The 27,133-nt window shown below is 40.4% G+C and overlaps 2 protein-coding genes across 2 annotated transcripts in view; one reads left to right on the top strand and one right to left on the bottom strand.

The window, feature by feature from the left end:
• nubp1 (nucleotide binding protein 1 (MinD homolog, E. coli)) overlaps nt 1–27,133 on the top strand; it is a 164,711-nt gene that overhangs the window by 126,544 nt on the left and 11,034 nt on the right. The gene's annotated exons all lie outside the window — the stretch shown is intronic.
• Nucleotides 10,035–22,716, bottom strand: emp2 (epithelial membrane protein 2). Its single transcript, XM_074696631.1, has 5 exons — nt 22,534–22,716; nt 13,768–14,016; nt 13,572–13,680; nt 13,242–13,382; nt 10,035–12,894 (listed from the first exon to the last, which is right to left on the bottom strand). The coding sequence occupies exons 2-5, from the start codon at nt 13,843–13,845 to the stop codon at nt 12,725–12,727; spliced, it is 498 nt and encodes a 165-aa protein (XP_074552732.1). The 5' UTR covers nt 13,846–14,016; nt 22,534–22,716; the 3' UTR covers nt 10,035–12,724.

The following is a 27,133-nucleotide window of genomic DNA, read 5'->3' as shown; positions in this document are numbered from 1 at the left end:
GGGGTTCCACTTTTTGAGACCCTTTTGTTGGGGTGCCAGACAAACTGATTTGACCGCCAGAAGATTGATGACCAGCTGACCTTTAAGGCTCACATGGCCTCGATTGCTCGATTTTGTCGATATGCCCTCTATAACATCAGGAGGATCGGACCTTACCTGGCACAACAGGCCACGCAGCTTCTGGTATAAGCCCTTGTGATATCACGTATCGACTACTGCAATTCCCTCCTGGCAGACTTCCCTATGTGTACATTTAAACCTCTGTAGATGATCCAGAATGCAGCAGCACATCTGGTCTTTAACCAGCCCTAAACAGCACATCACTGTTAATCTCGGTTCTCTGGCTTCCAGTGGCAGCTCCAATCAAATTCAAAGCTCTTCTTCTGGCTTGCAAAAAATTGACAAGAATGGCCCCTGCCCAGCTAAGATTCCTCATCCAGGTCTACAGTCCTTTTCGCCCACTACACTCAGCTTGTGAAAGAATCTCTAAATCTCTAGCCAGACTCTTCCCCTCTGCTGTGCCCAAACGGTGGAATGAATTACCTAACAATCCACAGAGTCTTTTTCTACTTTAAAGAGATGTTTGAAAGCTCACCTGATCAGGCAACACTTCAGCACTTAAGCTGACTCTTCTCCTCTTTGTCCTCAGGGATTGAATGAGACTCAGCTCGTATTGATTTTTCAGCACTATTGGTGAATGTTGTTGAAGGTTGTAGTATATTGTTGCAGCAATTAATTGTGGTTTGTTGGCTAGTGTATTCTACTCTACCTTTAAAAAAAAAAAAATCCTGCACATAATGGCAGCACCTGCAGCCGAATTACTTATAGCTCTGTTGTCGCATCAACTAGGTTTTCCTTCTGTCTAAACTCTTGCTTGTGTTGTACATCATTTTGGACAAAAGCGTCTGTGAAACTGTTGAACTGAAACTGTAGAAGATGGAGGTACAACACCATAGGCTGTTGATTGGTCTGCAGTGTCACTTATAATCTTCACTTACAATCATCACTTACTGTGCAATGGCGGTGGCTGTAGTTCCCCTTGTGGCACACAGCCTTCTCTGACGAAGCTTGATTGTGCTTTGTCACAAAGAACCACATGGAAAACACAAAGAAGACGACTTGCTGGATGCCTTTCTTCGTTGCTCTTTGTTTACTGTGCCAAGTTTTTCTTCTTTGTTGGATTTATTAGTGGGGTATCTCATTGCTATAGCGTATACCTGTACCAAACTGTGCTGATCCATACCAGACAGCTTGGTGGAAAAGGCACTTCAGTTTTAGTTTCAGTTTTGAAAGGAACCAGCTAAATACTAGATCGGACTGTTTTCTCCTTTTAGCAAACTATGCTAACATCAACTCTGCTCCATAAGAACTACAATCTGATTCACTCTCAGTGCAGTAAAAACAGCCTACAGACTCTCCGTTTGTCTTAATTTTCAACCTGTTATCAATTTTAATTATGGTTATGCCATCTACCACAGCCTTATGTAACAGCTCTTAAGCCTAACTATGTGGCTAGTTAAAAAACAAAAAAGCACTGGAGCCTGATGCATTAGAGTTACATTTTACTGCTTTACATACACATACACATCCCTTTATGTTAAACATGCTCTGAAGTCATCAGTCATGAGCCTAGCCTCTGTGCACTTTGCTAATTGTTTGCTCTGCGCATATTTTCCCTCAAAAGCAGCCAGGTTTTTCTTTTTTTTAACAGATATGATTTTTCATAGTAATTGCATCGGTCCGTGTGGAGTTATTCTAGTTGCTGAGAGGTGAAAGAAAAAGCAAACAAAATGAAAATAAAACGAATAAAGTTCAAGGGGCTTACTCTGCAGCTAAATGATAAATGCTGGCTGGTGAAATGTTTCAGGGAAATGATGTTTAAATAAGTTAAAATACAAGAAAGGAAAAGCAGAGACGGCTCATTTGTTTGTGCAAAAAGCCAAAGCGAGGCCGTGAGCAAGTAAAAGGTGCAGTGGGACATGTAATTTGGGATTTTACTCTCAGAGTTATTTATACTGAAAATGTCGTGTTGTTTATGGCCAGCATGTCTCTCTTGATTATTCGCCCCTGAACACACGCACATGCACTCACTCCTCCCACGTTTCCTCACCTGTCCGTACAATTACTACATCATGATAAAGTGATAACACAAAATTATGACACGCTTTAAAAAAAAAAAAAAAAAAGAAAACTCAATGAGTCCAGAGAATACACACAGACAGTCTCCGGTGTAAACCAGACACTGACAGTAGTGAAGAGGCTATTTTGGTGTCTCCCTTTGCACGTCCAGGTTGGACCACTACAGAGGGCTAGAGAAGAGGACAACAGGCAGCAGAGACAGTGATAACAGCAAGTTAAAACAACAACCATATAAGATTGATGTGAGACTAATTCAGTTGCCAGTAGCTCCTGTGGCTATCAAACTGTTCTGCAACCATGTCTGACAGCACAATAACAGCAGAGAGAGACAGACAGTAAGAGAGAGACACTAAAATGAGACTCCAGTGGATCTTTCTACTCCAGGGTAAAATATGGAGACATTAATATGCAAAAATGCCATAGAAATATGCTTTAGTAGTGTCCTTTGAAGATGTTCAAACTGAAACAAATATCAAACCTTTGGTAAAATTACTCTCCCTTCTAAAAAAGGGCCAATCTGGATGAAGATTGACACAGCTCTTGAATTTTTAAAGTAATTCTAGCCTACAGCTAAATGTAGTTAGCACAGCTGAGCATAAAGATGGAAAATGGAAATGGAAAAACAAGCCTGCATCTTAACTATGATAGGAAAACACATCAACAAAGTTCTTCAAAGTTTAAAGACTCAGTAAATATTACAAAGTGTCAGACTGATGACAGTCTGTATAATTAATGGATGTTGTCTCCATGACATCACCCATCTGTTTCCAATAGAGTTCTGAAGTCCTCTGTTGGTGGTGGCAATACTGAAAAAACAGAACTCAAAGGGGCTGTTAGGGGTTTCTAAACGATCTTGAAAAAGTCTCCCTTCTAGATATATGCCCAATTGTAATCCACAGAATGACATTATCAGCACCAATACAGATAATTCTGAAATGCTTCCTTTTAGCTTCCTGTTCAGGTCGAGCAGGACCAGGTTGATTTACAGCACATTTAAGTCTCTATGACAACACCACACCAGCTGATGAAGTTTAGAAGTGAGAAGAGAGATGCTGAAATCAATTTATTTGATTAGTTTTCTCTTAATGGAGGACACAGAAGCCTAACTGTCAGATAGACTAAGGACAGAAGAGCAGAAGAAAGCTAAACGAGAGAGTGATAGTGCACAAGCTAAAGTTTATAAAGGCTAAACTGTTAGTGATAATGTTCATTCCAACACACAGTCAGCAGTTATTCTGCAGTGGTCTGTTCAAACTTGAGAGTCTATCAATAAGATGAAGAGTGAGGCTACGTTAGCTCTGCTTGGTAGATGACTGGCCGGACATGACCAGGATTCACTATTGTTACACATTACGGACACATCTCAGAGCACCAGACTGTCAGTAACGCTACATATGGACGGCTAATAAACTATGTACAAACTGACTGTGTTTGCGTGTTGTCACGTTTCAAACCGACATGCTTCATGGCTGTACTGATAAATACTTTGCCTTGGCACGTCGTATTCAGTTAGAAGTTGTCTTGAACAAAGAAAATTTGTTTCAAACCAATCTCCATTTAATTTCAAAACAAACACACGTGTTGTTAAAAGTCATGTCTTTACGACAGTGTGCATGAGACTCCGGGCCAGAAGGTGGCGAGGCAGTCCAATTAAAACAGATCCTCTTCATAGCATCTTTAAATAAGTTATGAAAATATCCTGGACTTTATCCTAATTTCCCCATATTACATCTCTCACCATGCAAACACTTCAATAGATAGTTGATATTTTGGAAGAACTGAAAAATCACCATGAGGTCTCAAACCAGGCACAGATACCATCAGAAACAAGCCAGCACCAAGAGAGTCTGAAATATAATAAATGAGAAAACTGAACAAAATAACCTGCTTTTGTTACAGATGGAGCAGATGTTTAACCTTAGGCTGCTTTTCATGTCAGTCTGGTGCCAATAAAGAATAACTGCTGTAAACAGCAAATAAAAAAGGAGCTAATGAGTGAAACAGGTGCAGTTAAACAGAGCGACATGTGTGCCGTGAGGCCAGAGACAGCATCCTCTGAAGCAAGCACTTCCAAGGTTCCTCTAAATGGGTTCATAGTTCCTGAATCAATAAAAAAGGGGAAAGGTTCCATCAGTTCTTAGCACTACAAAAAAAGTTCTATGTGCCTCCTTTTCTCTGTGTTAAAATGTTCAACAGGCCTTCTGTTATGTTGCCCTTTATAGTCTCTAACTCTCCTGGGACCAACATAGTCCCTAAACACTCTTTTATTAAGCCTCCTAAACTGTTGATTTGCCCTGACCTCTGCAACATATGCTGAATTTGAATAAGAATGAATAATCTGCATAAATGAGCTTGAGCAGAAGGTGACTGAAGGTACGTGTCAAGGAATTGCTTCTGCCTTTTTAAAGCAACATTTCTGTGTTGTCTAAGTCCTGTGTTAGAGAGTTTTCATCTGTTCCAAGGTCCCTGTGTCCTCCAGGTATCATCCAGCTGATGTCACAGTAAACCATTTAAATGCTTTGAGACTTGTTTTCCAAATGGAGCGTGATTCTTTCAGAAAAAGAAAAGCTGCAGAGCCGATTTTTCAACAACCTATCGTTGGTATTTCATGGGAGAGTGAAGAGAGCAGGTTGTGAGTTAATGATAAAGGTCGGTGTATGCAAAGGACAAGCCTTGAAATGGTGATTATACAAAGACTGGTAAACACAATAAACCAACCTTAGTGCACCCTGGTTGGCCCTGAATGTCATTTACAATTAAGCATCGCCCTCTAGTGTTGCTATGGTGAACATCAGCTGCAGTAATACACAGAATGTAGAGCAGCAGAGCCTTTGAGACAGAGCTGTATCCTTTCAACTGCCTGTCTTTCCAAATGTCCATCAAACAGACAGTCAGGGAGATGGCATGTTTAAATCTCAGGGCTAATATTGCTGTGGTGCTTGGTATAAGAGCAGGATGAGTAAAATGATCTGGACTGTGTGTGAGTGCAACATATACTTCTTAAGATGTATAAATCTAAAGATCTAGGTAGGAAATATTCAGTCCTGTGATGGAGGAGAGGTGGTATTTTCTGAGATAAGGTTTTGAATTCTTTTCTGTGTGAAGACTTTCATCACATTCAGAAACACACTGTATTTATGCAGATGTGACGCTTTTTTCATCAGCATGGCAGCTACCCTTACAGTAGTTGAGTGCATCCAACAGTAGAATGACTACCTGCAGAGACTTGCACCACTGCCCTCTGCTGGTGGCTTGCTTTAGAAGATTACTGAAGTCATGAGCCCCATTTCCACCAAGCAGCCCGGTTTAGATCAGTCCGGTTTTGTACAGGCTGGTTTGGTGAAGTCTGGTCCTGTTTGCATTCCCACAGCCAACCGTGCCCCCTCGTAGTAGGCGGTGAGAAAAAGCAACATAGTAAACAAAGGGCAACAATAGAAGACATCTAGCACTTCACCTTCTTTGTGATTGGCATGTGGCTTTTTGTTACAGACTGCAATCAAGTTTTGTTTCAGAGAAGGCCATGTGCCACTGTTGCACGGTAAGTGACAATTCTTCCAACCAGTCATCGGACTGCCGTGTTGTAGCTCCACCTTCTGGGATCGGATCAGTTTAGTCTGGCACCCCTACGGAAGGGTCTCAGAAAGTGGGACGACTTATCTCAGTTATTTGGGGGCCTGTCCCGGGATTGGTCAGTGGAAACGCCATAAAATGCGTGCCATGCTGAGACAAACCAAGCCAAACCACTTGGTTGAAACAGGGCTTGAAGTTCTGATGAGTCTCTTTCGGTCAAACCACAAGGTTCCTTTACTTTAAAGAGGGGGTACCGTGCTTTCTTTATGTCTTTTTTATGTCCCCTTGTTGCCCCTATTGTAGCTTCACATAATTTATAGATCAGAGATCCCCATTTTTCTTACACTGGTGTTTTGTTTTGCTTTTTTAATCTTATTTCAGAGTCTGTCTGACATGCTGCTTTTTGGCTGCTACTCCACAAACCCCCTACCCCCTACCCCTTTATTGGTCAGCCCTCTGGAGGTCCGTCAAAGGCTTAGTTATGGGTAGACCTTGGTGTATGAGGCCTGCTCCTCCATTGTGTCAAGAACCAGTCGTGAAATCCTTGTGTGATGGAGCAAGTCTCGTGATGATCTTGTGCTATTTTCAGAACACAGCACTTAGAGCAGTTTACAGTCAGATTCAGGGATTTCTACAACATATGAATATGAGCTATATCAAAATTTGCAAATGTTTAGTATGAAGATCCAGCATTGTTACCTTATATCCCTGTTTAATATGGTAAAGCAGGATACCCCCTCTTTAAAGTGTACCACTGTTTTCTTAAATATGTGTCACTGCTTGACTAGCATGATTTGCAAAAGGGATAAAAAAAATTACACACCCATTCACAACACCTAATCACCACCAACTGACTTGTATTTGATTGAAATAATTTAAAAAGGGTCTTTAATCCTTTTCGAGTGCCCCAGATATATTTGATATGCTTCTTAGCATCATGCAGCCAAACATCACAGCTCAAGAGTTGTAATTATACAAATTAGATTCTGTCTTAATTATCATTGTCTCAGTAGATTCTAGTGGAGCCAGCCTTCTTCATTTCAACTCTGACTGATGGGAAATAACACATAAGGTAGACATTTATTACAACATCTAGACTTTGAGTTAAATCAATGAAGGGATCTTCAAACAATGATAGAGCCATGTCTCTTCGGCATTCTGTTTGAGCATGCTTGAGTTTCTCCAGATTGCAGCATAAATCTGTTTTTCAGACCGTGCACCGACTCCTTGATCTGCCAGGTGATTAAAGCGTCTGTCCACCTCCCTGAAGCTGCAGACCTCTGAGCCGAGGCCGAGTAGCGGATCCATCTCCTGTCACTTTAAGGAGTGACAGCGTACAGGAATCAAAGCGGGGGCTGTTTAAGCTTGAGGTGCAAGCCTTTATCAGCAGTAAGTTTCATTTGTTCACATGACATGAGGCCCATTTAGTCCAGTAACTGTCACTTCTTAAAGACACAGTGCAAGTTAAGCTTTCTTTACCTGTTTATAACCCACTTATCTGCTCCTGTTTTTGAGTAAGAGTCCTGGACTCTACTACACTGGTGTCTTATACTGGCCCTAAAAGCTTTAAAACATGCTCTGCCTTGTAAGTGTGCCATGTCTGCATCTTTCTCTGTAGTTGTATTCGTGCCCTGTCTCCTAAAACTGGGAGTTCAGCTGTGGAGTCAAATAAAGAAGAAGGAGAGGTCAGGAGAATATAGAAAGGTTCTTAGTATTCTATATATTTCAAGAGTTTAATGGTCCAGAGTTAAGTGTAAAATCGACCAAAATTGAGATGACAAGTGGACCATTTTCCAGTGGCCCTTTGTGAGAGCATTAATATTCCCGAACCACTTTCCGTTTTACAAGAGGAAGGGGACTGAAGAAGCAGGTCACCGTTCTGCAGACACTTCACTTTAAAACTTTAAAGAACACATTTGCTCCCTAATCACATCTCTGCTCCACCTCTGCTTTTTTTTCCATCAGGCTCCTCTGCACCATCTTCTCCTCGCCTTCTTTTCATAAGCTCCCTCTCCTCCGCTGTCAGCTCTAATTAGGACACTGTGTGTGCCTGTGGTGTGTGTGTCGGTGGGAATGAGGGTGTGTGTTTTTAAGTGGTCTTAGGAGGCCGATCACTCAGCTGTGTGTCTGTGCTGTGTCCTGCTGTGTGAAGGGGAGACACACATACATGCAGAGAGTAATGCTGATGCATGGAGCAAGTGTTGATTGTGGCTCTAATGACTCCCTTTACGGTTTAGCTCCCACTCCTTCATACACAGCCAAATATCAAAATGAGCCTGACTAAAAGGAATCTGCTGGTACAAGCTTTGTGTGAGCTGATTGATGGATTACAGTTTGCAGGGGAAAAAGAACTCACAGGAGTCCTGCAACCAAATGCACTGTTATAACAACATGACCTTATTAGTAATAACTCTACTCTCTCTGATGTCCTGAACATGCATACTGAGAGTTTTATTTAGCCCTTTTTTAAATGATCTTCAATTCTTATAAGTGTAGTTGAGAGCAAGGTAAGTCAAATTCACTTGACAACTCAAGAAATACATATTGTGTTGAGATAAAACTACCAAAACAAAAGCTGAGATTAACTTGTGATGAGTGAAACTTTAAATTAACTTTTTTGGGGCCTGTCTCTTGAATATGACTTTTACTAAGTGTCATGAAATATTTCAAAGACATTGGACACCTCGCCCATGACATTCAGTTGGAGAAAACACCTCTATCTTTTTCCCTAACCCTAACCACAACCCTAATCTTTTTCCGTGGTCATGTAGATTCTGCAGCAAGAAGAAAAGTCACGGCTTAATGCTGAGCTCTTATGCCATCTGGTGGTGATGTTCACAAACAGCAGTCATGTAGTAAGTACTTTTGTATACAGAAATTTTCTGGCTTCATTTGGATGTAACATTTGCAGGTGATTTGAATTCACTTTGCTATCTTAGTTTCAATTTATTTGGCTTCTTTTAGAAAAAAAAAACTAGCTTTTTAATGAAGAGTTTCTCAGAATTTCCAAGTGAAAGAGTTTCAAAGATATTTTTAAACCTTTCCTTTGCTGAAATTGAAAATACAGATTTACATTGACTCGTCCAAATGGCTGCAAAGAACTTGAAAATGAGGACTTTCTCCTCTTCCTTCAGCAGTTTTGACTTTTTATGCTACTAACAATAGGGATGAACTCGAACAGGCAGAAGTGAAATGCAGAAGCTGGTTTGAGTTGCTATAAGTTTTTCTTCACTCAGGTTGGTTGTGACACATATATCATGCCACAAAAAGGCGGCACTGTCTCTCAAGTTATGGTATAGAAAAATATACGTTTGGGATCAGAGCTCACCAACATTATCTGCTCTGGGGTAAGACAAAACTTGAGGTGAGAGGACTTTCCTGTTTCTTTATGTCAAATTCTGCTCTTCAATAGGCTTTTATTTAATGGGCTTATAACAAAACAATTGTTACCCTTAAAAAGTGTGAAGTTATAGTTCACATTGTTGTTCCCCAACTAGTTGATACACAGTTTTAGCCTTGATGCTCGCAAATAATTCTAGTTGGAGTTGATTTTCATTCACTTTGGGGGTTTATTGTCACATGTACATGTTATACAGAGTGGGCTGACCTAAAAAAAAGTCTCCTGTTCATGTTCCTTGTTCATTTTGGGTAAAAATCCATTAAGTTATGTGGCCATTTGTCAACTTGTCAATGCAGTTTAAACTTTCGAGGTTAGTTCTACCGAAAGTTGGTTCTTTGAAAGATGTTTTTTCTCATGGGGTTGGTGTGTCAAGAGTCACTTCTTTGTTACAATGAGTTGGAAAATCAGAATCTATTAAGCCAACACTTTCAGCTCAAATTTAATGTAGGGATGACTTTTGAAATATCTTTCAATGATGAGCAATTCACAGTGTAGTAAAAAGTGTGATAACCAACCCTGTTCTCCCCTACCTTAGTTTTGGTGTACTTTCCTCTCTCAGCTGTGTTATCAGCACTCTTTTGTGTACTGGAGGAGAAAATAGCATGCACTGACTTTTTGTACTTTCAAAACACATGCAAATGTTCATTAGCAAGCACACACAGTCAGCGCGCTGGGTTCTTCCTCTGTGGCACAGTTTCCATGGTTTCGTTCTTGGACTGTGACCTGCCAAGTTGGACATCAAATTAAATTGTGTCACGAAATAATTGAATGTAAATACAGCTGAGACAGACATTTCAGTCATTTGAATAAATACTAAAAAGGGCCTGAAGCTGCTGGCATAGACTTGATGATTCCCACGATAACATCTTCCTCTGGATGATCATTCAGAGAGAGAAACATGACTAAATGACAGATTTGGCACATACGTGAAAGTTTTATTTAGTGTAAAATACATTTATTAAGATTTACATCTGATTTAGCAATAAAAGCACCTGAATAGAAATGCAGATGAGGTTTGTCCATTCTGTTGTTTTGATGTAATTCACATCTGTCCACTAGGGGTCACTAACTGAAAATAATTTTACTTGTTGAGCGCAGAAAAATCTCTCAAATCCCAAAACTGCTAAACAAACTCACAAAACACACAGTAGACGATGTTATATGAAAGAGAGAAGTATTTTCTGGTTTTCAACATCAATTCTTGATTAAAAGGAAATTAATACTTTAACATGCATTTAAAAATCATTTGCTAAAATAAAAATAAAAAAATTAAAAACCAACACATTTTTGTTTCTCCTTCAGAGGATCTTCTGCTGAAAAAAATAATAGATAGCACATCTCACAAAGAATAACTCACAATCACAAACAAATCACAGGTATGATCTAAACAAGATTTTTTGTTCCTAAAATCAATCTTCTTTCAAAAAACTACTTTTATTTTTGATTAAGTGAAAGGAATTTTCAGAAAGACAAGCATTTGCATGCAAACAAGCTTAAATGTAAAGAGGATCATTCCTAAGATGACAACTTTTCATACACAAATGCACCACATATATCACAATCTTGACCTCCAGTATCTTGTTTTGTTTTCTGTTTTTCAAGTATGTTCTTTTGATAGTAGAGCAAATCTCCAATTTCCCATGTTTTATGAAACTTCATTACTGTTGAGTAAGATACAATAAAGACTTCTTTCCAGTCCAGAGTTAATACAGCTGATGTCCTCAAACAGTTTCATCTCAAAACTAAGAGAAAAAAAATCACCCAGTGCTAATTTAACATCAGACACCACCCAAAGGGCTCCAGATGAGAGTGATTCTTACATCTTTGCAGGCATGATACAGCAACAAATTCAATGCTAAATGCAAAAGCTAACAGACCACATGAACATCAGCCCGATGAGACTTCATTACTTCATACGACCCCCTGTCACAAAAGAGTGGTATTTAACAATAAATAACTGCTTTTTAAATCACTTAAGCCATGATAGAAAACACACCACAATATAAAAGAAAGAAAAAAACATCTGTGATTCAAGTTTGCATGTTTCTATGTGGTCTGAAATATCACAGCACATCACTAGTTCCTTAAAACAGAAAGACTACAAAGGGTTTATTCCTACAAACTACACCTCACTATATTTCCTTCCTACATGCTGCAAAGTAAATTCTAGCTTTTAACATTTTCAGACTAAGAAATAGTTGTTAAGAAATTCACTGAGCTATACATACTTAGAAAATATGTACACAATGAATTCCTTTCACTGTAGCTTCACAAAAAAAGATGAGGTGGACCTTTTCGGAAAGTCCAAGGTGAGTCTAAGGTTAGACAAATCTTTCACTTAATCTTCTGTCCTTTCTGATCAAATGGGTTCTTTGTGGGAATCGATATGGGGACACAAATCAGAATGCAGAAAAGCTTCTCATGTCTTGAGTAAGCAGGATGGTTAATGTGTGTTCTCATTAGGTGCAGCAAAGAGTTTAAACAAAAGTGATATTTTTCAAATTTTGAACTAAAGGTCTAGTAAAATCTAGGATATAAATCACATCATTCGATATAAGGTAGTGTCTTAAGAGGAGTACCTGAAAGGAAGTACTTGTCTTAAAAAGGACTCCACACATTTTATGTTCTAAATAGTAGGGATGTAATGATTTCAAAAAACAGCTCTGAGTAGCTCAGGAAGTCTGAATTCTTCATCATCCACCACAGATTCTGTCTTTTGGGCGCCGTGTACGCAACAACGGTTTTGGGGTGAAATGCAAAAGTTTTGTTGCGTTTCGGCCTTGTGTTTACACGGAAATGGCGTTATAGCCAACCTAAAACGCAAACTTTTAAAAAACAGCTCCCAGAGTGGAATTTTTCTGAAACGCTGCCAACACCATTGGCTTGGAAACGCTGACGTCACGCTCCACTTCGCCCAAGCACATACAACAGGACAACAGTATCATTGTTACGATCGTCGCAGACTACTGTGTTCTGCTGGTACTGCCAAATCTGCTGACTGTCTTTCAACAAAATGTCCATCTGTTGCTCCACTTCTGCACTTAGCATTCACCAATACACCAGATGATCGGCTCAACTGTACTTGGGTGGAGATCTGCCAAAAGCAGCTCCTAGACAAGACCGTTATAGCACCACCTACAGGCCTGGCATTCTTACTACAGCGTTTTCAGTCTTTCAGCTTGTAAACGCAGATTTTTTCACTGCGTTTTAGCACTTTCGGATGGTGTTGTTGTGCCTTGGTCGTCAGTGATAAAATGCCTGATTTCTTGAGTTCTCCAACTGTTTTGGCTTATTTCATAAACTTAGACTACACACCTACCACACTCAATGAGTAAAACATTAACCAGAAAAAGAAGTTCATGTAAGTATTTGAGGTTTTGAGTCCGTGGGGGGGGGGGGTAAAATTCAATCTCTAAAAGCTTCTAGGTGAATTGTCCTGTTCTAAACCTGAGAGGTGAGATTATTGCTGATTTGTCTTGTAGATTTTTTTCTCTGATGGTAAAAAAATACATCAGTTACAAAGAAACATCTGCATGTTTGTAAATGTCTCTTGGATTACTGTCCATTTGTTCCTATTACTACGACTGAATATCTGTGAAAAGCACATCTGCACATCTATTTGCGTTTCCTGAGCACCAGGTACATGAGGCCGCCAATGAGCGTCATGGGGAAGCTGATCCAGGCGAGGACGTAGGAGGAGCCGTAAGAGCCTTGTTGAAGACTGGCAGCATGGAAGCTCTGCTTCTGTGCTGTGTAGATGGAGGCTGCGACCATCACACATAGAGCTGAGAAGAGAAGAGAAGAGAAGAGAAGAGAAGAGAAGAGAAGAGAAGAGAAGAGAAGAGAAGAGAAGAGAAGAGAAGAGAAGAGAAGAGAAGAGAAGAAAAGAAAAGAAAAGAAAAGAAAAGAAAAGAAAAGAAAAGAAAAGAAAAGAAAAGAAAAGAAAAGAAAAGAAAAGAAAAGAAAAGAAAAGAAGAGAAGAGAAGAGAAGAGAAGAGAAGAGAAGAGAAGAGAAGAGAAGAGAAGAGAAGAAAAAAGAAGAGAAGAAAAGAGAAGGTTGATAATGAAGACATGAATTATTGGAGCACAAATCAAAAGCAGTGTGGAACAGGTAAAAGTCAGTGTCACTCACAGGTCATGAGCTGTATAATAGCAGTGAAAATGAATCTCTCTCCTTGGTTGAGCTTGAAGAGCTGAAGGATGAAGACAAAGAAACTGACGCAGCACAGAATGGTGGCAAGGATCATGGCTGCCTGGACAGCCTGCAGATATGCTGAAGAAAGGAGAGAAGAGGTTTTATATCCAACCATTTGTCACAGTCAACACACAGGCTTCAAACTACAGCAACACATTGGGCCAATTCAAAATGACACTTTGCTCCTTCTCTAGTTTAAGGGAGGATGATGTGACAGTCCTTCTGTGCTGCCTGGTGCTGGTTGTAAGCTTACGCCACCTGTCTTACCTGCATCAGCAGTGTGACTGTTCTCCAAAGAATAGCAGGTAGCATTGCAGGCGTACCACAGGTCAACATAAAATGCATCACCTCCGGCCGGTGACACCACCCACCATGCCTACATGAGGAAAGAGCACAACAGGAGTTAAAGTGCCTGCTACTGCACTGTCATGCTGTCTTGTGCTCACACTTGGTTTTTGCTCACATTGTGGATGGTTGCGACGAAAAGCAGGATGGCTGCAGCCAGATGGAAGAGGATGATGAAGGCTAGGACGATCAGCATGGCGGCAGTTCTATGGGGTTAATCTTTCTGATGGTCGCTGCTCGTTGTCAGCACAGGTGAGGATCTTATAGTTGGTCTCAGAAGCTAAATGTCCTGCTGGATGTTGTTTTTCTGTGGTGGTGTTGGTCGTACGGCTAGATTACTGGTCAATGCCAGTCACACAAAACAAACCTGTTGAGAGAAATATAAATGTTAAAGTGTTCTAACAAAACCAGCTTCATACACTCCAAAACTGAAATCTTATCAAGTGTTTTTGTCTTATTTTCAGTAGAATATTCCTTTTTAGACTCAATATGAGCCAAATTCACATGACCAATCCAGAAAAATGTCTTGTTAAAAGTTATTTAAGGACAAAAATGAGGACTGAATTGCCCGTAACCAGTAAAAAAAATCTGCCAATGGAACGAGAGAAAAGTTACTTGTATTAAGACATTGTTCTAGTCTCAAGGAAATTTTCAAGCAATTTTTTCTTGTTCCATTGGCAGATTTTTTTACTGGTTACAAGCGATTCAAACCTCATTTTTGTACTCTGATAACTTGAAACAAGACATTTTTCTGGATTGATAAGTTGAAAGTGGCTCATATCGAGTATAATAAGACAATTTTTACTTAAAAAAAAGACAAAAACTCTTGATAAGATTTCAGTTTTTTGCGGTGTAAAAAGTTATTCCCTCAACTGGCAAAAACATTCATCAACATTAAACTCTCCTCAAGGTTTGAAGCTCTTTTTCAATCTTCACATAAACTAAAATAAACTGGCTTCAGGGATGTGACAGTGAGTTTGTTACATAAAACCATGCTTATGTTAGAGAAAGGTGGTGTGTTTGAGTAAACTTGAGTAGAGTGTTTACACTGCTTTGATTGTTGGTTTTAGTCTTGACTTGTTGATGGATGCAAGGAGTCCACAGTTTACATACTCAGATGAGCTACCTGAGCGCTTTCTAGTTAAGCTGGGCTGTGTTTTATAAAATACTGAGCTAAAAGTCTCTCCTATGAATGTAACTAAAAACTCATAAAGGACAAATTTCTCCAGGGCAGTCACAGACACTGGAAAAGCCCTGGGAGGGTGAGGAGGTTGGGAAGCATGCGTAGCGTGTAAATCACTTTGCCACAAACATAGTTTAGTTCTCTGACATCACTAAGCTTACAGTATATGCTTTGCTGAATTCAAACTTCGCAAATTTCTGGGTGAACATAAAATTGCATGCCTGCACACATACACACACACAAGCACACACACACATGGGCTCAATTACAACAGTCTAAACTTCCCCCAAAGTAGTAAAGAAGCTGAGCCGGCAGAGACACAAACATGTTAAAGCACATGTGAGTGCACACACACACACACACACACACACACACACACACACACACAAACCCAGGGCCAGACAGCAGAGGAATTAGCCCTCTCCGCCAAAATGGAGTCACAGTAAAAACAGCCTCTCCCCACCGACAGGAAGCAGGCCACAGTTTTTGTGTGAGCATGTGGCCGCGGGTTGTGCCAGAGGATCGGCCTCTCCTGACTGAGGTGGGACCAGGGTAAAACAGAGGGGAGTGAAACATCAGGAGTAAGCTCAACACTTTGATTCATGAGGCGCTGAGGTTTTGCGGTTCAGACGGGAATGTAAACAGCAACAGTTTCTGCTCCAAATGTGGCTGAAGCTGAGGAATACAAGAACGTGGCAAAAGAGTGCTTCAATTTACACCTGAGCAGACAAATGGTCATGTGTGAGGCTGGATTCAAAAATAGGTCTTTTCTATAAACAAAGCTATAGCAGTCAATAAATACAACATTTTGCTACTTTCAGTTGACCAATCAGGCTTTTGGTTTAAGAGTGGCATCAGATGCAAGATGAGTAACGACAGTAGCGAAGAGAAATCTATTCACTAGATTTAAAGGGATAGTTCAGTTCTTTTGAAGTGGGGTTGTATGAGCTCTATGTGACCACTAAAGACACTAAGGCCGGTTGTAGCCTCCTGTAAGTTTGATCAAGTATCATAATTCTTTTGTTTGTACTCTGGATTGTGAGGCAGCGTAGGAAATTCAAAATGAGTGACTATGACAGCGACGATGAAGTTCCATTCACTTTGAAACCAAAAGGATACCTGTATGAACCGGAGTACACAGAAGAAGAGCTGCTACAGATGGCGACTGAAAGGAATACAGAGGAAACATCCACGGACACTGGACATCAAGTTAGAGTAGGAAATACTCAGTGGTGTAAATGTCTGAGCTGTGACTCAATGCCCACGGATGCTCAGTGTTACTTCTGCCAAGAGTGGAACTTGGTTTCAGACACTCCTCAGGATTTGTCTGAGTTAGAGGACACTGCTGGCTCTCAAGCCGTCTGTATAACTCATCACACAGATTTCCCTGCTCTTCTAAATTCTGGAGCAGCAACAACAACAACAACAGTCGTGGCAGCAGTAACACTCAGCATCTTGATGTCCAGTGTCCGTGGATGTTTCCTCTGTATTCCTTTCAGTCGCCATCTGTAGCAGCTCTTCTTCTGTGTACTCCGGTTCATACAGGTATCCTTTTGGTTCCAAAGTGAATGGAACTTTATCGTCACTGTCATAGTCACTCATTTTGAATGTCCTACGCTGCCTCACAATCCTTAGAGTACAAACAAAAGAATTACGATACTTGATCAAACTTAAACAAGGCTACAACCGGCGCCCGAAGCATAGCTTGTTTACATTCCCAACAGCTGAAAGGAGGAGGAGGGACGGAGCGCACTAGCGTTGCGCGGAAGGATACTTGACCAGTTGATTAGGTCCGGATAAATGTTTATATTTCTGAAGACTTAATGCACTTAAAAAATATTATATGTAGCGTACTCTTAAACTGTGGTATTACTTTTTGATTTTAGTTCTTGTAGGCAGAGAAAATAGCCTTTGAATTTGGTACCGTCTCCCCCTGTTAGTGCCTATTTCCTCGTCACCATCGATTACAGTCTGTGTCTTACTGAGGGAGAGGAGACAACTTTCTACTGTATCTAATGTCCTTAGTGGTCACATAGAGCTCATACAACCCCACTTCAAAAAAACTGAACTGTTCCTTTAATGCAAAAGATCTCAGTGTTTGAGTCAAATCCATCTGATCTGTAAGAGCATTCTCTAGAGCAGCAAGTACTCTGTGTACAAACACACAAAAATATACACACACATAGCTGAATTTTACACTGTCTGCAGCTGGCCTCTCATCTCCGTGAAAAAATCTAGAGGAGGAGCTAGATGTGAAGGAGGAGGATCAAAGAAGGGATCCCCCTTGGAGAAAAATGGAGGGGAGAGATGATGTACACACAAACATGTAAGCTTCACAAAACCACAACTATTCAGCCTGCACAGAAACTTCAGAAAAATGTAGGACTTGCAGCCACATTTGCCACATTTCGTATGTGCTATTCATGCTGAAATGTCATCATGTCTGTTCATTTCAAAACATCTGGTATTCCTCAGGGATCGTTGGGGATCTCGCTAGGACTCACCTCGAGCTCCATGCAACAGCTGCAGGCACATACAGCATGCCTTATGTCTGGTATGCATGTTGTTAATTTTCACAGATCATCTTGCTTATCTTTCATCAAGAAATTCAGTCACACTGAGGGCTTGATCCATTCACTGCGGTGCGATGGTGACTGAAACAAGTGACTGACAGTCCTCATCATGCATAATCCTATTTTCATCATTTAACAGATAAACACAGCAACTTCTAACCACTTCTACTAAGTAGTATGAAGTATGATGAACTAATGTTTATGGGTCATTTTTTAACCCTTTTTAAATCCAAATACCACAGACGCTCACTTTTCTGTCAGCGTAACAACCTGATTTATGCCTCTGTCACAGTTTCCCTCAGGGTCCAACTTTGAAGAAACTCTAGCACAACACTTTTCAGCAAAGGTACAGGACAGCTGAGGTAACAGAAGAGTTGATTTGTGGCTTATAGATTCAGTCTGACTGCAGCCACCTCGTCTGACACATTCACCAACACTCAGACACAGATGCTGCCATTCCTCCTCTCCACTCAGCCTTATAATATGAGGCTGGGGGGACAGCAAGAGTGGAAGTGTGTGTTTGTGTGTGTGTGTGTGTTCATGGATTCCCTTGCCTGGTGGAAAATGCTGACTTCTACCGTCCTTTTTTTTTACTCTTCATAAAACACAAAGCCACAGACTTAACTGGGCCTCTGAATCTTACTCCCCCGTCACTCTCACTGTCCCACTCTCATCTCTGCCTCTTTCTGCTTTGGCCATGGAAAAACTGATTGAAGGGGAAAGAATAAAAAGCCAAGGCGGCTTTTAGCAGAGCCCTCTGACCCCTTTTGAGGTTGTGGGGTATAGAATCAAAATGCAATATTTCCTTCCACAAACTCTCTCTAGAAAAACCTCCTGAGATTCACGATCAGATAGTTAACTTCTTAATTCTTTTGATTTTCCAATTTACTCAGCCTCACTTGTTACTGACTCAAAAAGTTACAGATTGAGCTCTCACATGTAGCCTGGGTCGAGTGCTGTATTGACTGATCTGTAAAGGTGTAACTGGGCATGGAGCTTGTGTCTAAAGTCAGAAAAAACACTGATAATTTGGACTGGTTTGTTAAAGTTAGACTTTTCTAACGCAGTCTGTCTCAAGAGTATTGTGGGTCCGATGTCCCCAGATGTGACCTGTGTGTCAGTATATCTGTGTACATAACATGAGCCAAGCTAAGGCTTATTTTTAGAGACAACACAAAGGCGCATCTTCCTGGAATAAAGCCATTGGCCAAACAAAGCTTTGTTTAGGAAGAGCATACACAAACTTGCGGACACACACGCGCACAAATCTACACCAACCCGGGATCACAGCTTGTTTAGAATGCATCATCGACGAGGCAGAGCAGGTATGGAGTAACAAATACAACCAGAGTGCCTGTTCAACTACAGTTTGTTACATAATGAATTTAGAAACACAAGCTGGCTGCTCACACTCTAAAACAGCCTTATGAAGCAGTCAGCAAAACTGCATGACAGATACTACAGGGTATATGCTGAAACCCTGAGGTTAAATTCAATAGCTTTTTAAGACTTTTTTAAAAACCTTTCAAAAAGTCTTAAGACCTTACCGTGACTTTAAGCTGCTGTTAGCAACCAATCTTTGATGATTGTAGTTTTCATTTTAATATAAATTAGATAAGCTGAGAAGGAATAAAGCTTGAAAGTATAAATGAAACTAAAGGCAGGTTAATTGACATTCCCATTACCACAACAAGTAACACTTATTTAAGGCCAACTTGCATAAAATACATACGGATGGCTACTAAACTACTGTACAAACTGAGTTAGTTGTCACATTAGCCTATGGATATGTTGGGCTGCTAGCGCTACATATAGCCCGCGCCTCACAAAATTACAACTTTGCTTGTTGTCACGTCTCAAACAACAGCGCTACGTAACTGTATTGATAAATACCTTATCTCATTGCGTAATATCCAGTAAAAAGATGATTTTAACAAAGAAAATTTTGTTCCAAAACAACTGAGATCAGGGGAAGCTGGGGGAAGCCTTCTCTAAAACGTAAGAATCCAAGAACGAAGGTCGTCAAAAGTCCGAGAAATTTTCTCAGGAAGCTTGAGAAACTCTCATGATCTAGAGTGAAATATTTTGAGACGCTAAAGCTTTTTCTAGCTCCCCACACTGGTCTGTGATGAGTGTGACGAGCAAAATGATCGTCCAATCACCAGGTGTGGTTATTTTTGAAGGTTCAGACCCTGAAAACATTTTCGAAACAGATGGACTATTTCTGTGGCGGATATATGGAGCTGTCCGTCTGGTGTGTCAGGTTAGTTTGTAACAGTCACAAGGAGAAAAATAAATATTCATGGATACTTTTGGAGTCAGAGCTTGAATACCAATAAAATTTAATACCTCTTTTAAGGGCATTAATTTTCCCACAATTGATTTATCAACATTTAATACTTTTTAAGACCCGGCGGACACCCTGTACTACAACAGCTCGGCTATTTGCACATTATGCTCAACTAATAAGAAATTAATGTAGCAGTTTAGGCTGAAAAGATCGAACGTGTTGGGTGCATTCAATGTCACTGCCTGGATCCTCTGCTCTTCACATTTTGTAGTTGAACTGTTGAACGAAAAAGGCTGCGCAATTGTGTCTCACAAATTCACAGATTCATGGGTAAAAAAGACCAACACTTGATTTGTCAACCTTAAATCAAACCCTAAAACTTTCCCTTAATTCCTCACCTTCTTGCCTCTAAATCAGAGAGGAAAGGATCTTCTTCTAAAAAGGCTAACAATGGGCTGAATTTCAACGTCTGGAATTTGAGTTATGGGAGTGCACAAATAATAAATTCACAGTCCAAATTGGAAACAACAGCGTCATTAAAAGCAGAATTTTTTTCACAGGGTCATGGGACCTGCTGATATGAGAACTTGACATTTCCTTCATTTAATCCAAACAGCAAAGTTCACCGGTCCCTCTGCAGTTTTCAAAATAAATATTTAAGTTATGTTAAGTTTCGTCAAATACTGGGCGTAATGAAGAATCCACATGACATGCATTGTTCTAAACAATGAAGCCTGTACTGAAGGAGAGAGCTCCCTGTGTATTAAGGCGTGTGTGTGTGTGTGTTCTGCATGGCTCCGTCAGGAATCTGCACCCTAAAAAATAACAGATGCACGAAATCGTTTTCCTGCTGGGTTTAAAGACTTCCCCCCGAGACAGGAATTCTTTCATGTTGGACACTAAACATGGTTTTTAGGTGTGCGTGCGCACAAGTGTGTGATGGTACGTTTTCACACACATTCCTGCAGTGACAGCGTTGAGGAATGACTCCCACATGGCAGATAAATGTAGTGGAACACCTGACAGACTCATCGCCCTGTTCTCTTTCTGTAATCCCAGTGTGTTCACACTGCGCTTCCCTGACAGTTTTCATCCATCTACACCTTTTACTTTTCGACTGACACCTGGACGAACACTTTCAAATATCACACACCTTGCTCTTTTTGCTTTATCCAGGAGAAACTGACTGTTATTCCCCCTGCAATTATACGATACTTTCCAACCTTATGTTTAGTGATGCAACACAATCCAAAGCCCACATGGCACAACAACGTTCAGGTACTGAGACGACTTTTCTGCAAAGAAACTGTGAAAAAAGACTTGAGGACGTACTGGATATAAAAATCAGAGCTGATACTGATGTTTGGAACAACTATTTGGCAGAAAGCATGAAATTTGATTCTACCCTCCCTTTAAAATGTCACTACGACATGTTTTACAAACTGATCATCCCAGATCTTTCTCTTTAACAGTGCAATACTCCCCCCTGCCAACATTTCCTTTTTTTTGACAATGAGAACAAATCAAAAAACCCTTACCCGAATCAGCAGTTAGCTGAACTAGACTTCCAGCCTTAAATTGATGCCATAAAGATGGAATAAGGGACAGATTGTCAATGGCTAATGGCATAATTTGCACACATAGCCTATCATCAGGTCCTGTATCGAAACTTGTTCCATGTGCAGGGCTAACCCTGCACTTTCTGATTCAATGCAAAGCTAGTCTCATGACAAGCCGTGTCCATGCCTCCCAATGAATGAAGTTGTTGATGTTTCAACCACAAGAGGGCGTCTTCTTGTAACAAGGTAACAGCAGCAATGAACTGCCAAACTGTAGCAAAACTACAGTCCAACCATGTCATCAATTATAAATAATCAATAGTGAGAGGTAAATGTGTGTTAGAACTCAATAAACTCTAAGAAATATACAGAAGCTAGAGGTGGACATGTTTCCCTGTGGTTTAATTACACTGTTCTTCCATGACAATAAGAATCTTACAGTTGTTTTCTCCAAATGTCGACTTAATTTTCTCGTTATCGCAGGATAACAAAGCGAGTTCTCCTGTTATTACAGTTTTGTTTACATTATCTCAAGCTCACAAAACATGTTTCCTCTTGATAACAGGGTGAAAACAGAGTGAAATTCTGCCAGTCTAGAAAACAAAACAATAAGCTGGTTAATGAAGTAGGGCAGGCCATGGCATGACATTCTACCACTGTCAAAATTTATGCGGTTATTTAAGCCTATTTCTGTTTGTTTCATGCTTTTACAACTCTTGGTATGAGTAAAAATCTAAAAAAAAAAAAAAAAAAAAAAAAAAAAAAACTATTGAGATCAACTTATTATCCTTGGGAAACTGAGTAGTGTGTGAGAATTTCTTCCCAGGGCTTGTCTCTGAAACTATTAATTCAATTTACTTTGACTTGTACTTTACTTTGAACGTTTCCTGTCTATTTAATAGCAGACTATCTTACTACACAAATGACTGGTGTGTAAAAAAAATTACACACATGACGACATCCCGAGGAAAGTTTCGCATAAAACTTTCAGACCACTTGCAGATACAACCAAAAAGCCCTTATTACACGTGAGATCATATATGCAGCCATGGCACGAATTATCGTAGAATTAATTTCAGTCAGGGTACTGGTAGTAAATAAGAACCGTGAAGCTATGAACTCATCTTGAAGATTTAATGTCATTATTTAAAGATTTATAGGCAAAATAAAGATGTTATAGCAACCATATTGGATTTGAATAAACCATGAAAACCACATCGTACCTTCAGAGCAGCAATCAGACAATATGCAAAGTAAAAAAAAAAAAAAGTTTACGCACCGAGTTTTTCACCGTGGAGGCAGCAAAGCAGATGAGTTGTAGATGTGGCTTTGTGACTGTTAAAAGAAGGAAATTAAGGAGTAAAAATGAAGGAAGATACTTATAGAAAACGAAACTCAAATGTGGTTAAAGGCAGCTGAAGTTTCTGGTGCTCGTCCCTCAGAAAAATTTAGAAACGCTGTCGTCGTGAGCGCGCGAGGGAGGAGGACTCGAGCGTAGCAGCTGGGTGTGGTCTGGAGTTTGATGTCCGCGCGCGCCTATGTGCAGCCCCGTCACACGAGAGGGTTGCTGGCAAGGGTTTACGGCGAGGTGGAAAAGTGGGTGTAAGAAAGTCATTAAGGAAGTGAGAGACCTAAAAGTTTCCTCTTATGGCGGACTGACTGAACAGGATGAAAGAAAACTGAGGAAAACAGGGGTCAGGCGGAGGGAGAGGAAAAGGAAATTAACAAGATAAAAGTGGATGAAATGTCAGGAAGAGAAGGATTTGAGGAATGGAAAAAAATATATATTAAAATAGAAAGGTAACAAGGGCAGATGTTGCACACCAATTCGAAATAGTCGGTCCTTATAATAACAATAAAAATATAACAAGCTCAAAATCTAATGACTTCAGGCTTAATATTATGTTATGTACAATTAAGGGTGTGGCTGATTTGACTGGTAGGTGTTAGCCCTCTGAGACTACATCCATATGTCATACAGTCTATTAAACATAGAACTTAAGTTCTGCCAGAGGTGCACCAGACTAATAACAAGCCGTAACATTATGCTTTTTTCAGTATTTTTTGAAACTTTTCTAAGGAATACAATTTAACACATGATTTTGACCCATGTCCTTGTCTAACAGATGTTCTGCTATTTTGGTCTTAGCAAGGGGAATATGTTTCTTGGATCACTATCAATTGGCACATTTAGTTTTAATGTTCGAAGTCAATGTGTTTGAAGGTAATTCATTTAAAGTGAAAACACTTAAGTGCTTTGTGAATGTGTACACCATATCACACCCACATCTAAAGGTGTGTCCGCTCTGGGGCTGACAGCAAACAACTCACTGAGATTGCACAAAAACCCTGATAACTAAAAAATCCACTCTAAGACCAGTTTTACACCATACCAGGTTTACATTCAAAACTCACCACAGGGTCTGTGTCCTCTGCTCAGAGGCTGGATGTTGCCAACGTGATGGGATGGTATTCTTTTGTGCAGTCATGAGGAGACATACCCAAAGTAATGAAGAGTGCATTGTTAGGAAGTGATGTGCTTTGCATTTTTTATACACAGGACTGGACTGCATTGCTAATGCATTAATCCATACTGAATCCAGACTGAAGTGGTTGGACCAAAAACAAAACTTTGGACATTTTATCTATCTATCTATCTATCTATCTATCTATCTATCTATCTATCTATCTATCTATCTATCTATCTATCTATCTATCTATCTTTGATAACCTGATACTAGACAAAAGCTAACTCTAGTTTTTTAGTTAACATCACCTGATAATGACTGTGTTATCTGGCCAGCCCTCTTGTTTGCATTTGCCTGCAGACAGCAGACAGAAGAGCTATTAGCATTCTTGCACAAAGCCTCAGGATGACCTGCCCATGTTGCTAGTGACCATGGACAAAAATCCTCGTAAGACCACAAACTGCTTCAAGAATGTGTGCACAAGTTCACATTATGTCTGTATGCTGTGCACACACTTTCCTATAAATTCTATAGGTTTGCTGAATGACATGTGCATTATCATACACACACTCTCACTGAATGTGTTGGAATGAGTCTGCTGAGCTGATGATGCAACACTTAAAACAACAGACCCTTATTCGCAGTCTGTTTTCTCTTTAAATTTTTGCCTGGCATGGACAGCATGCACAAACACTCATTCAAGAAGTCATGACAAGAGTGTATGGCTTCTTTCACACACGTGGAAGTTTATTGACTTCTAGTGCTGCAACCAACTGAAGAATGTCCAGTCTGTACATAGTTTATGTCTCTCCTTGATGACTAAATCTGGAATCGAATTAGGAATTTCAGTTTGATCCTGGAAATGCTTCGAGAGAATGAGAAAAATAAGACCAGTGTGGGAGCATCTGTAGTTTATGAAATCTTTCCATCACCTTTAAGTGTGCTGCACTCTTGTTGTTTGTTTAAACAAGGTATCACTGCACACAACAGCACACAGACATGCAGATTCAGGCCTACAGCTCATACCTGTTTAAACAACAAAGCAATCCAGTCATGCTCTCCACCTCAGGCCACTGACCCCCACTGCCTCTGCTCTCATTAAAACACACTTTTACTCCCAAACACACACACAGACACACACAGGAGTAGTGGGAACAGGTTAAACCTCTCTGGCAGGTGTCAGGTGTCCATCAGGTAAACACACTGAGGACCCACACACAGTGTACATCGCTTCTGACTCATATCATTTACACACTGCTGCAACCTATAATTGTTGAAACAATCTAAGCTTGAGCCTTGCTGACATGTTAAAACAACCTCTTCTGGATAAAATAAATTTGTGGAAAGTATTGCCCAGCGGCAAAGTCTTGCATAATAAAATGTGGAAGAGGTCCAACTGACAGCCTTAGTGCTATTAACAGAAAATTTTACGTTTTTTTAACCCTAAGCCTGGGACTGCTTCCTTTTTTCACCCTCACCCACTGTATTTTAGCTTATTTGAGCTAGAGTAGCACCTCCCGTATGATAGTCTTCCTATCGTTTATTCCTCCGTGGTACTTCAAGCATCTGGATGCATGCCAGACAAATACAGACACGCATTAAAACACACACACACGCATACACACACACACACACACACACACACACACACACACACACACACACACACACACACACACACACACACACACACAGGCCTGTCAGGAAGCACACCCCCACCTCCCCTGTTCCTGTTTCTCAAAGCACGCATGTCTATGTGTGAGTGTCTGTGCTTGCTGTGTAGTGGCCTGCTGCTGTAGGCAGACTGAACAGCACAGGATTCAAAAGAACCTCACACATGAACATGGTAGATGAAAGTACAGGAGGGACGGTAATTAGAGAGGGGATAATGTATGATGAAAACAAAAAATAAAGTAGCAAGTAAGCGATGTGATTGTGGGACAATGCTGGCAGTTAAACTGTTTTTCTACACCTCCCATCCTCTTCTCAGAGGGAGGGGCCCGAGTGGTGTTCACAATGATTGTAGATAAATGTGAAATTACTACATCATCAGGGAAATTTATGAACGAACTTTATGAAAACATTTTTCAGACTCAGATTTCTACTCCAGGAAGTTGCACCAACACAGGGATACCAGCAGTACGAGATGCTATAAAAACTATCAATGTTTACTCCAATTTTATTTGTGTATTGTGTATGGGCAGCAGGTAGGAGACCCATGGTAACGTTAAGCTGACTGAAATATCAGAAACTTGTCTTCCTTTGCTTTAACCTCCACTTTTATTTTCTCTCAAACTCCAAGCATGTCATGACATTTGTGGATGCGTGTGTGTGTGAGACAAAACCAGTCTGATGAAAGCCCCCACTCTGCTTTCCATAGCATTTGCATCCTCAGACTTTCATTCATTTGCTTAAAAGCACCCGCCCATACGAGACAACATCGTTTGAAAAGAGAAAGAAAATCAGAGCATCCTGGGATTGAATTTACAGCATAAACTTGAAAGGATAAAAAATGTGAGTGTAAGGTTCAGAGCTCAAGCAGTGTGAAAGCTTGTGTGTTTGTGAAAGGAGAAACACAAGAGGGCAGAGCCACTTGAACCAGACAACTCTACAAGGAAATGAGCACAATCAAAGAAAGCCAGCGGTAAAGATCTGTAATTTACACAACTATATCTTATCAGCACTTAACACAGGCACACCTATGAACACACTCCCACATACATATACTCACACCCTGACTGTGAAGGAGCTTTTTTGTTTGAATGTTCTCCTCCCACAGTCATAAAACATGCGCTTTGGTTGGTTACTCTAAACTGCCCATAAAGGAGTGTGAATGGTGAGTTAGACCCAAAGCTAGCTGGGGAGAGGGACGTCTGTGTCTACATGCTTCTACCTGAAAACTCACCAGTGTAAATTCATATAAACGTGTATTTGTTTATATCAGACCTATTGCTCATGTGGAGATGTTTGTAAAGCAGGAAATGCAGTGTGTACGTGCACCAGGGAAAACCCCATCCATCTGCTGTAGTACTGTGTCACTACAAATAGGACACTAGCCTCGCTAATCTTCCTTCCTTCCTTTACATAAACACTTTGCCACATGACTACACCGGCCGCAACCCACTCCCCTTCCTTGGAACAGATATATTTTAGTTGTCATCACAACTGCTCACCAACTGTCTAATTCTGACACACAATCATATAACAAACACAGACAGAGAGACAACAATGGCTATTCTGGGCTTATTCTGACAGCTGAAGAGGGAGCAGCTACACATGACATCTCATCCTCACTGACCTCTGACCTCTCCAGACCCTGAGTGAGTGTGTGTGTGCTTTTCAGATATGTGATGGATGCTGTTTGAAGTGTGAAGGTTTTTGGGCAGGTTAAAGGTCAGGTTAAGGTATTGC

The sequence above is a fragment of the Halichoeres trimaculatus genome, unplaced genomic scaffold (assembly GCF_033239565.1).
Source record: "Halichoeres trimaculatus isolate MK-OKI-2021-1 unplaced genomic scaffold, fHalTri1.1 fHalTri1_scaffold_20, whole genome shotgun sequence".
NCBI lineage: Eukaryota > Metazoa > Chordata > Actinopteri > Labriformes > Labridae > Halichoeres > Halichoeres trimaculatus.
Note: the sequence above shows the minus strand (reverse complement) of the source record. Positions and strands in the feature narration are given on the sequence as shown.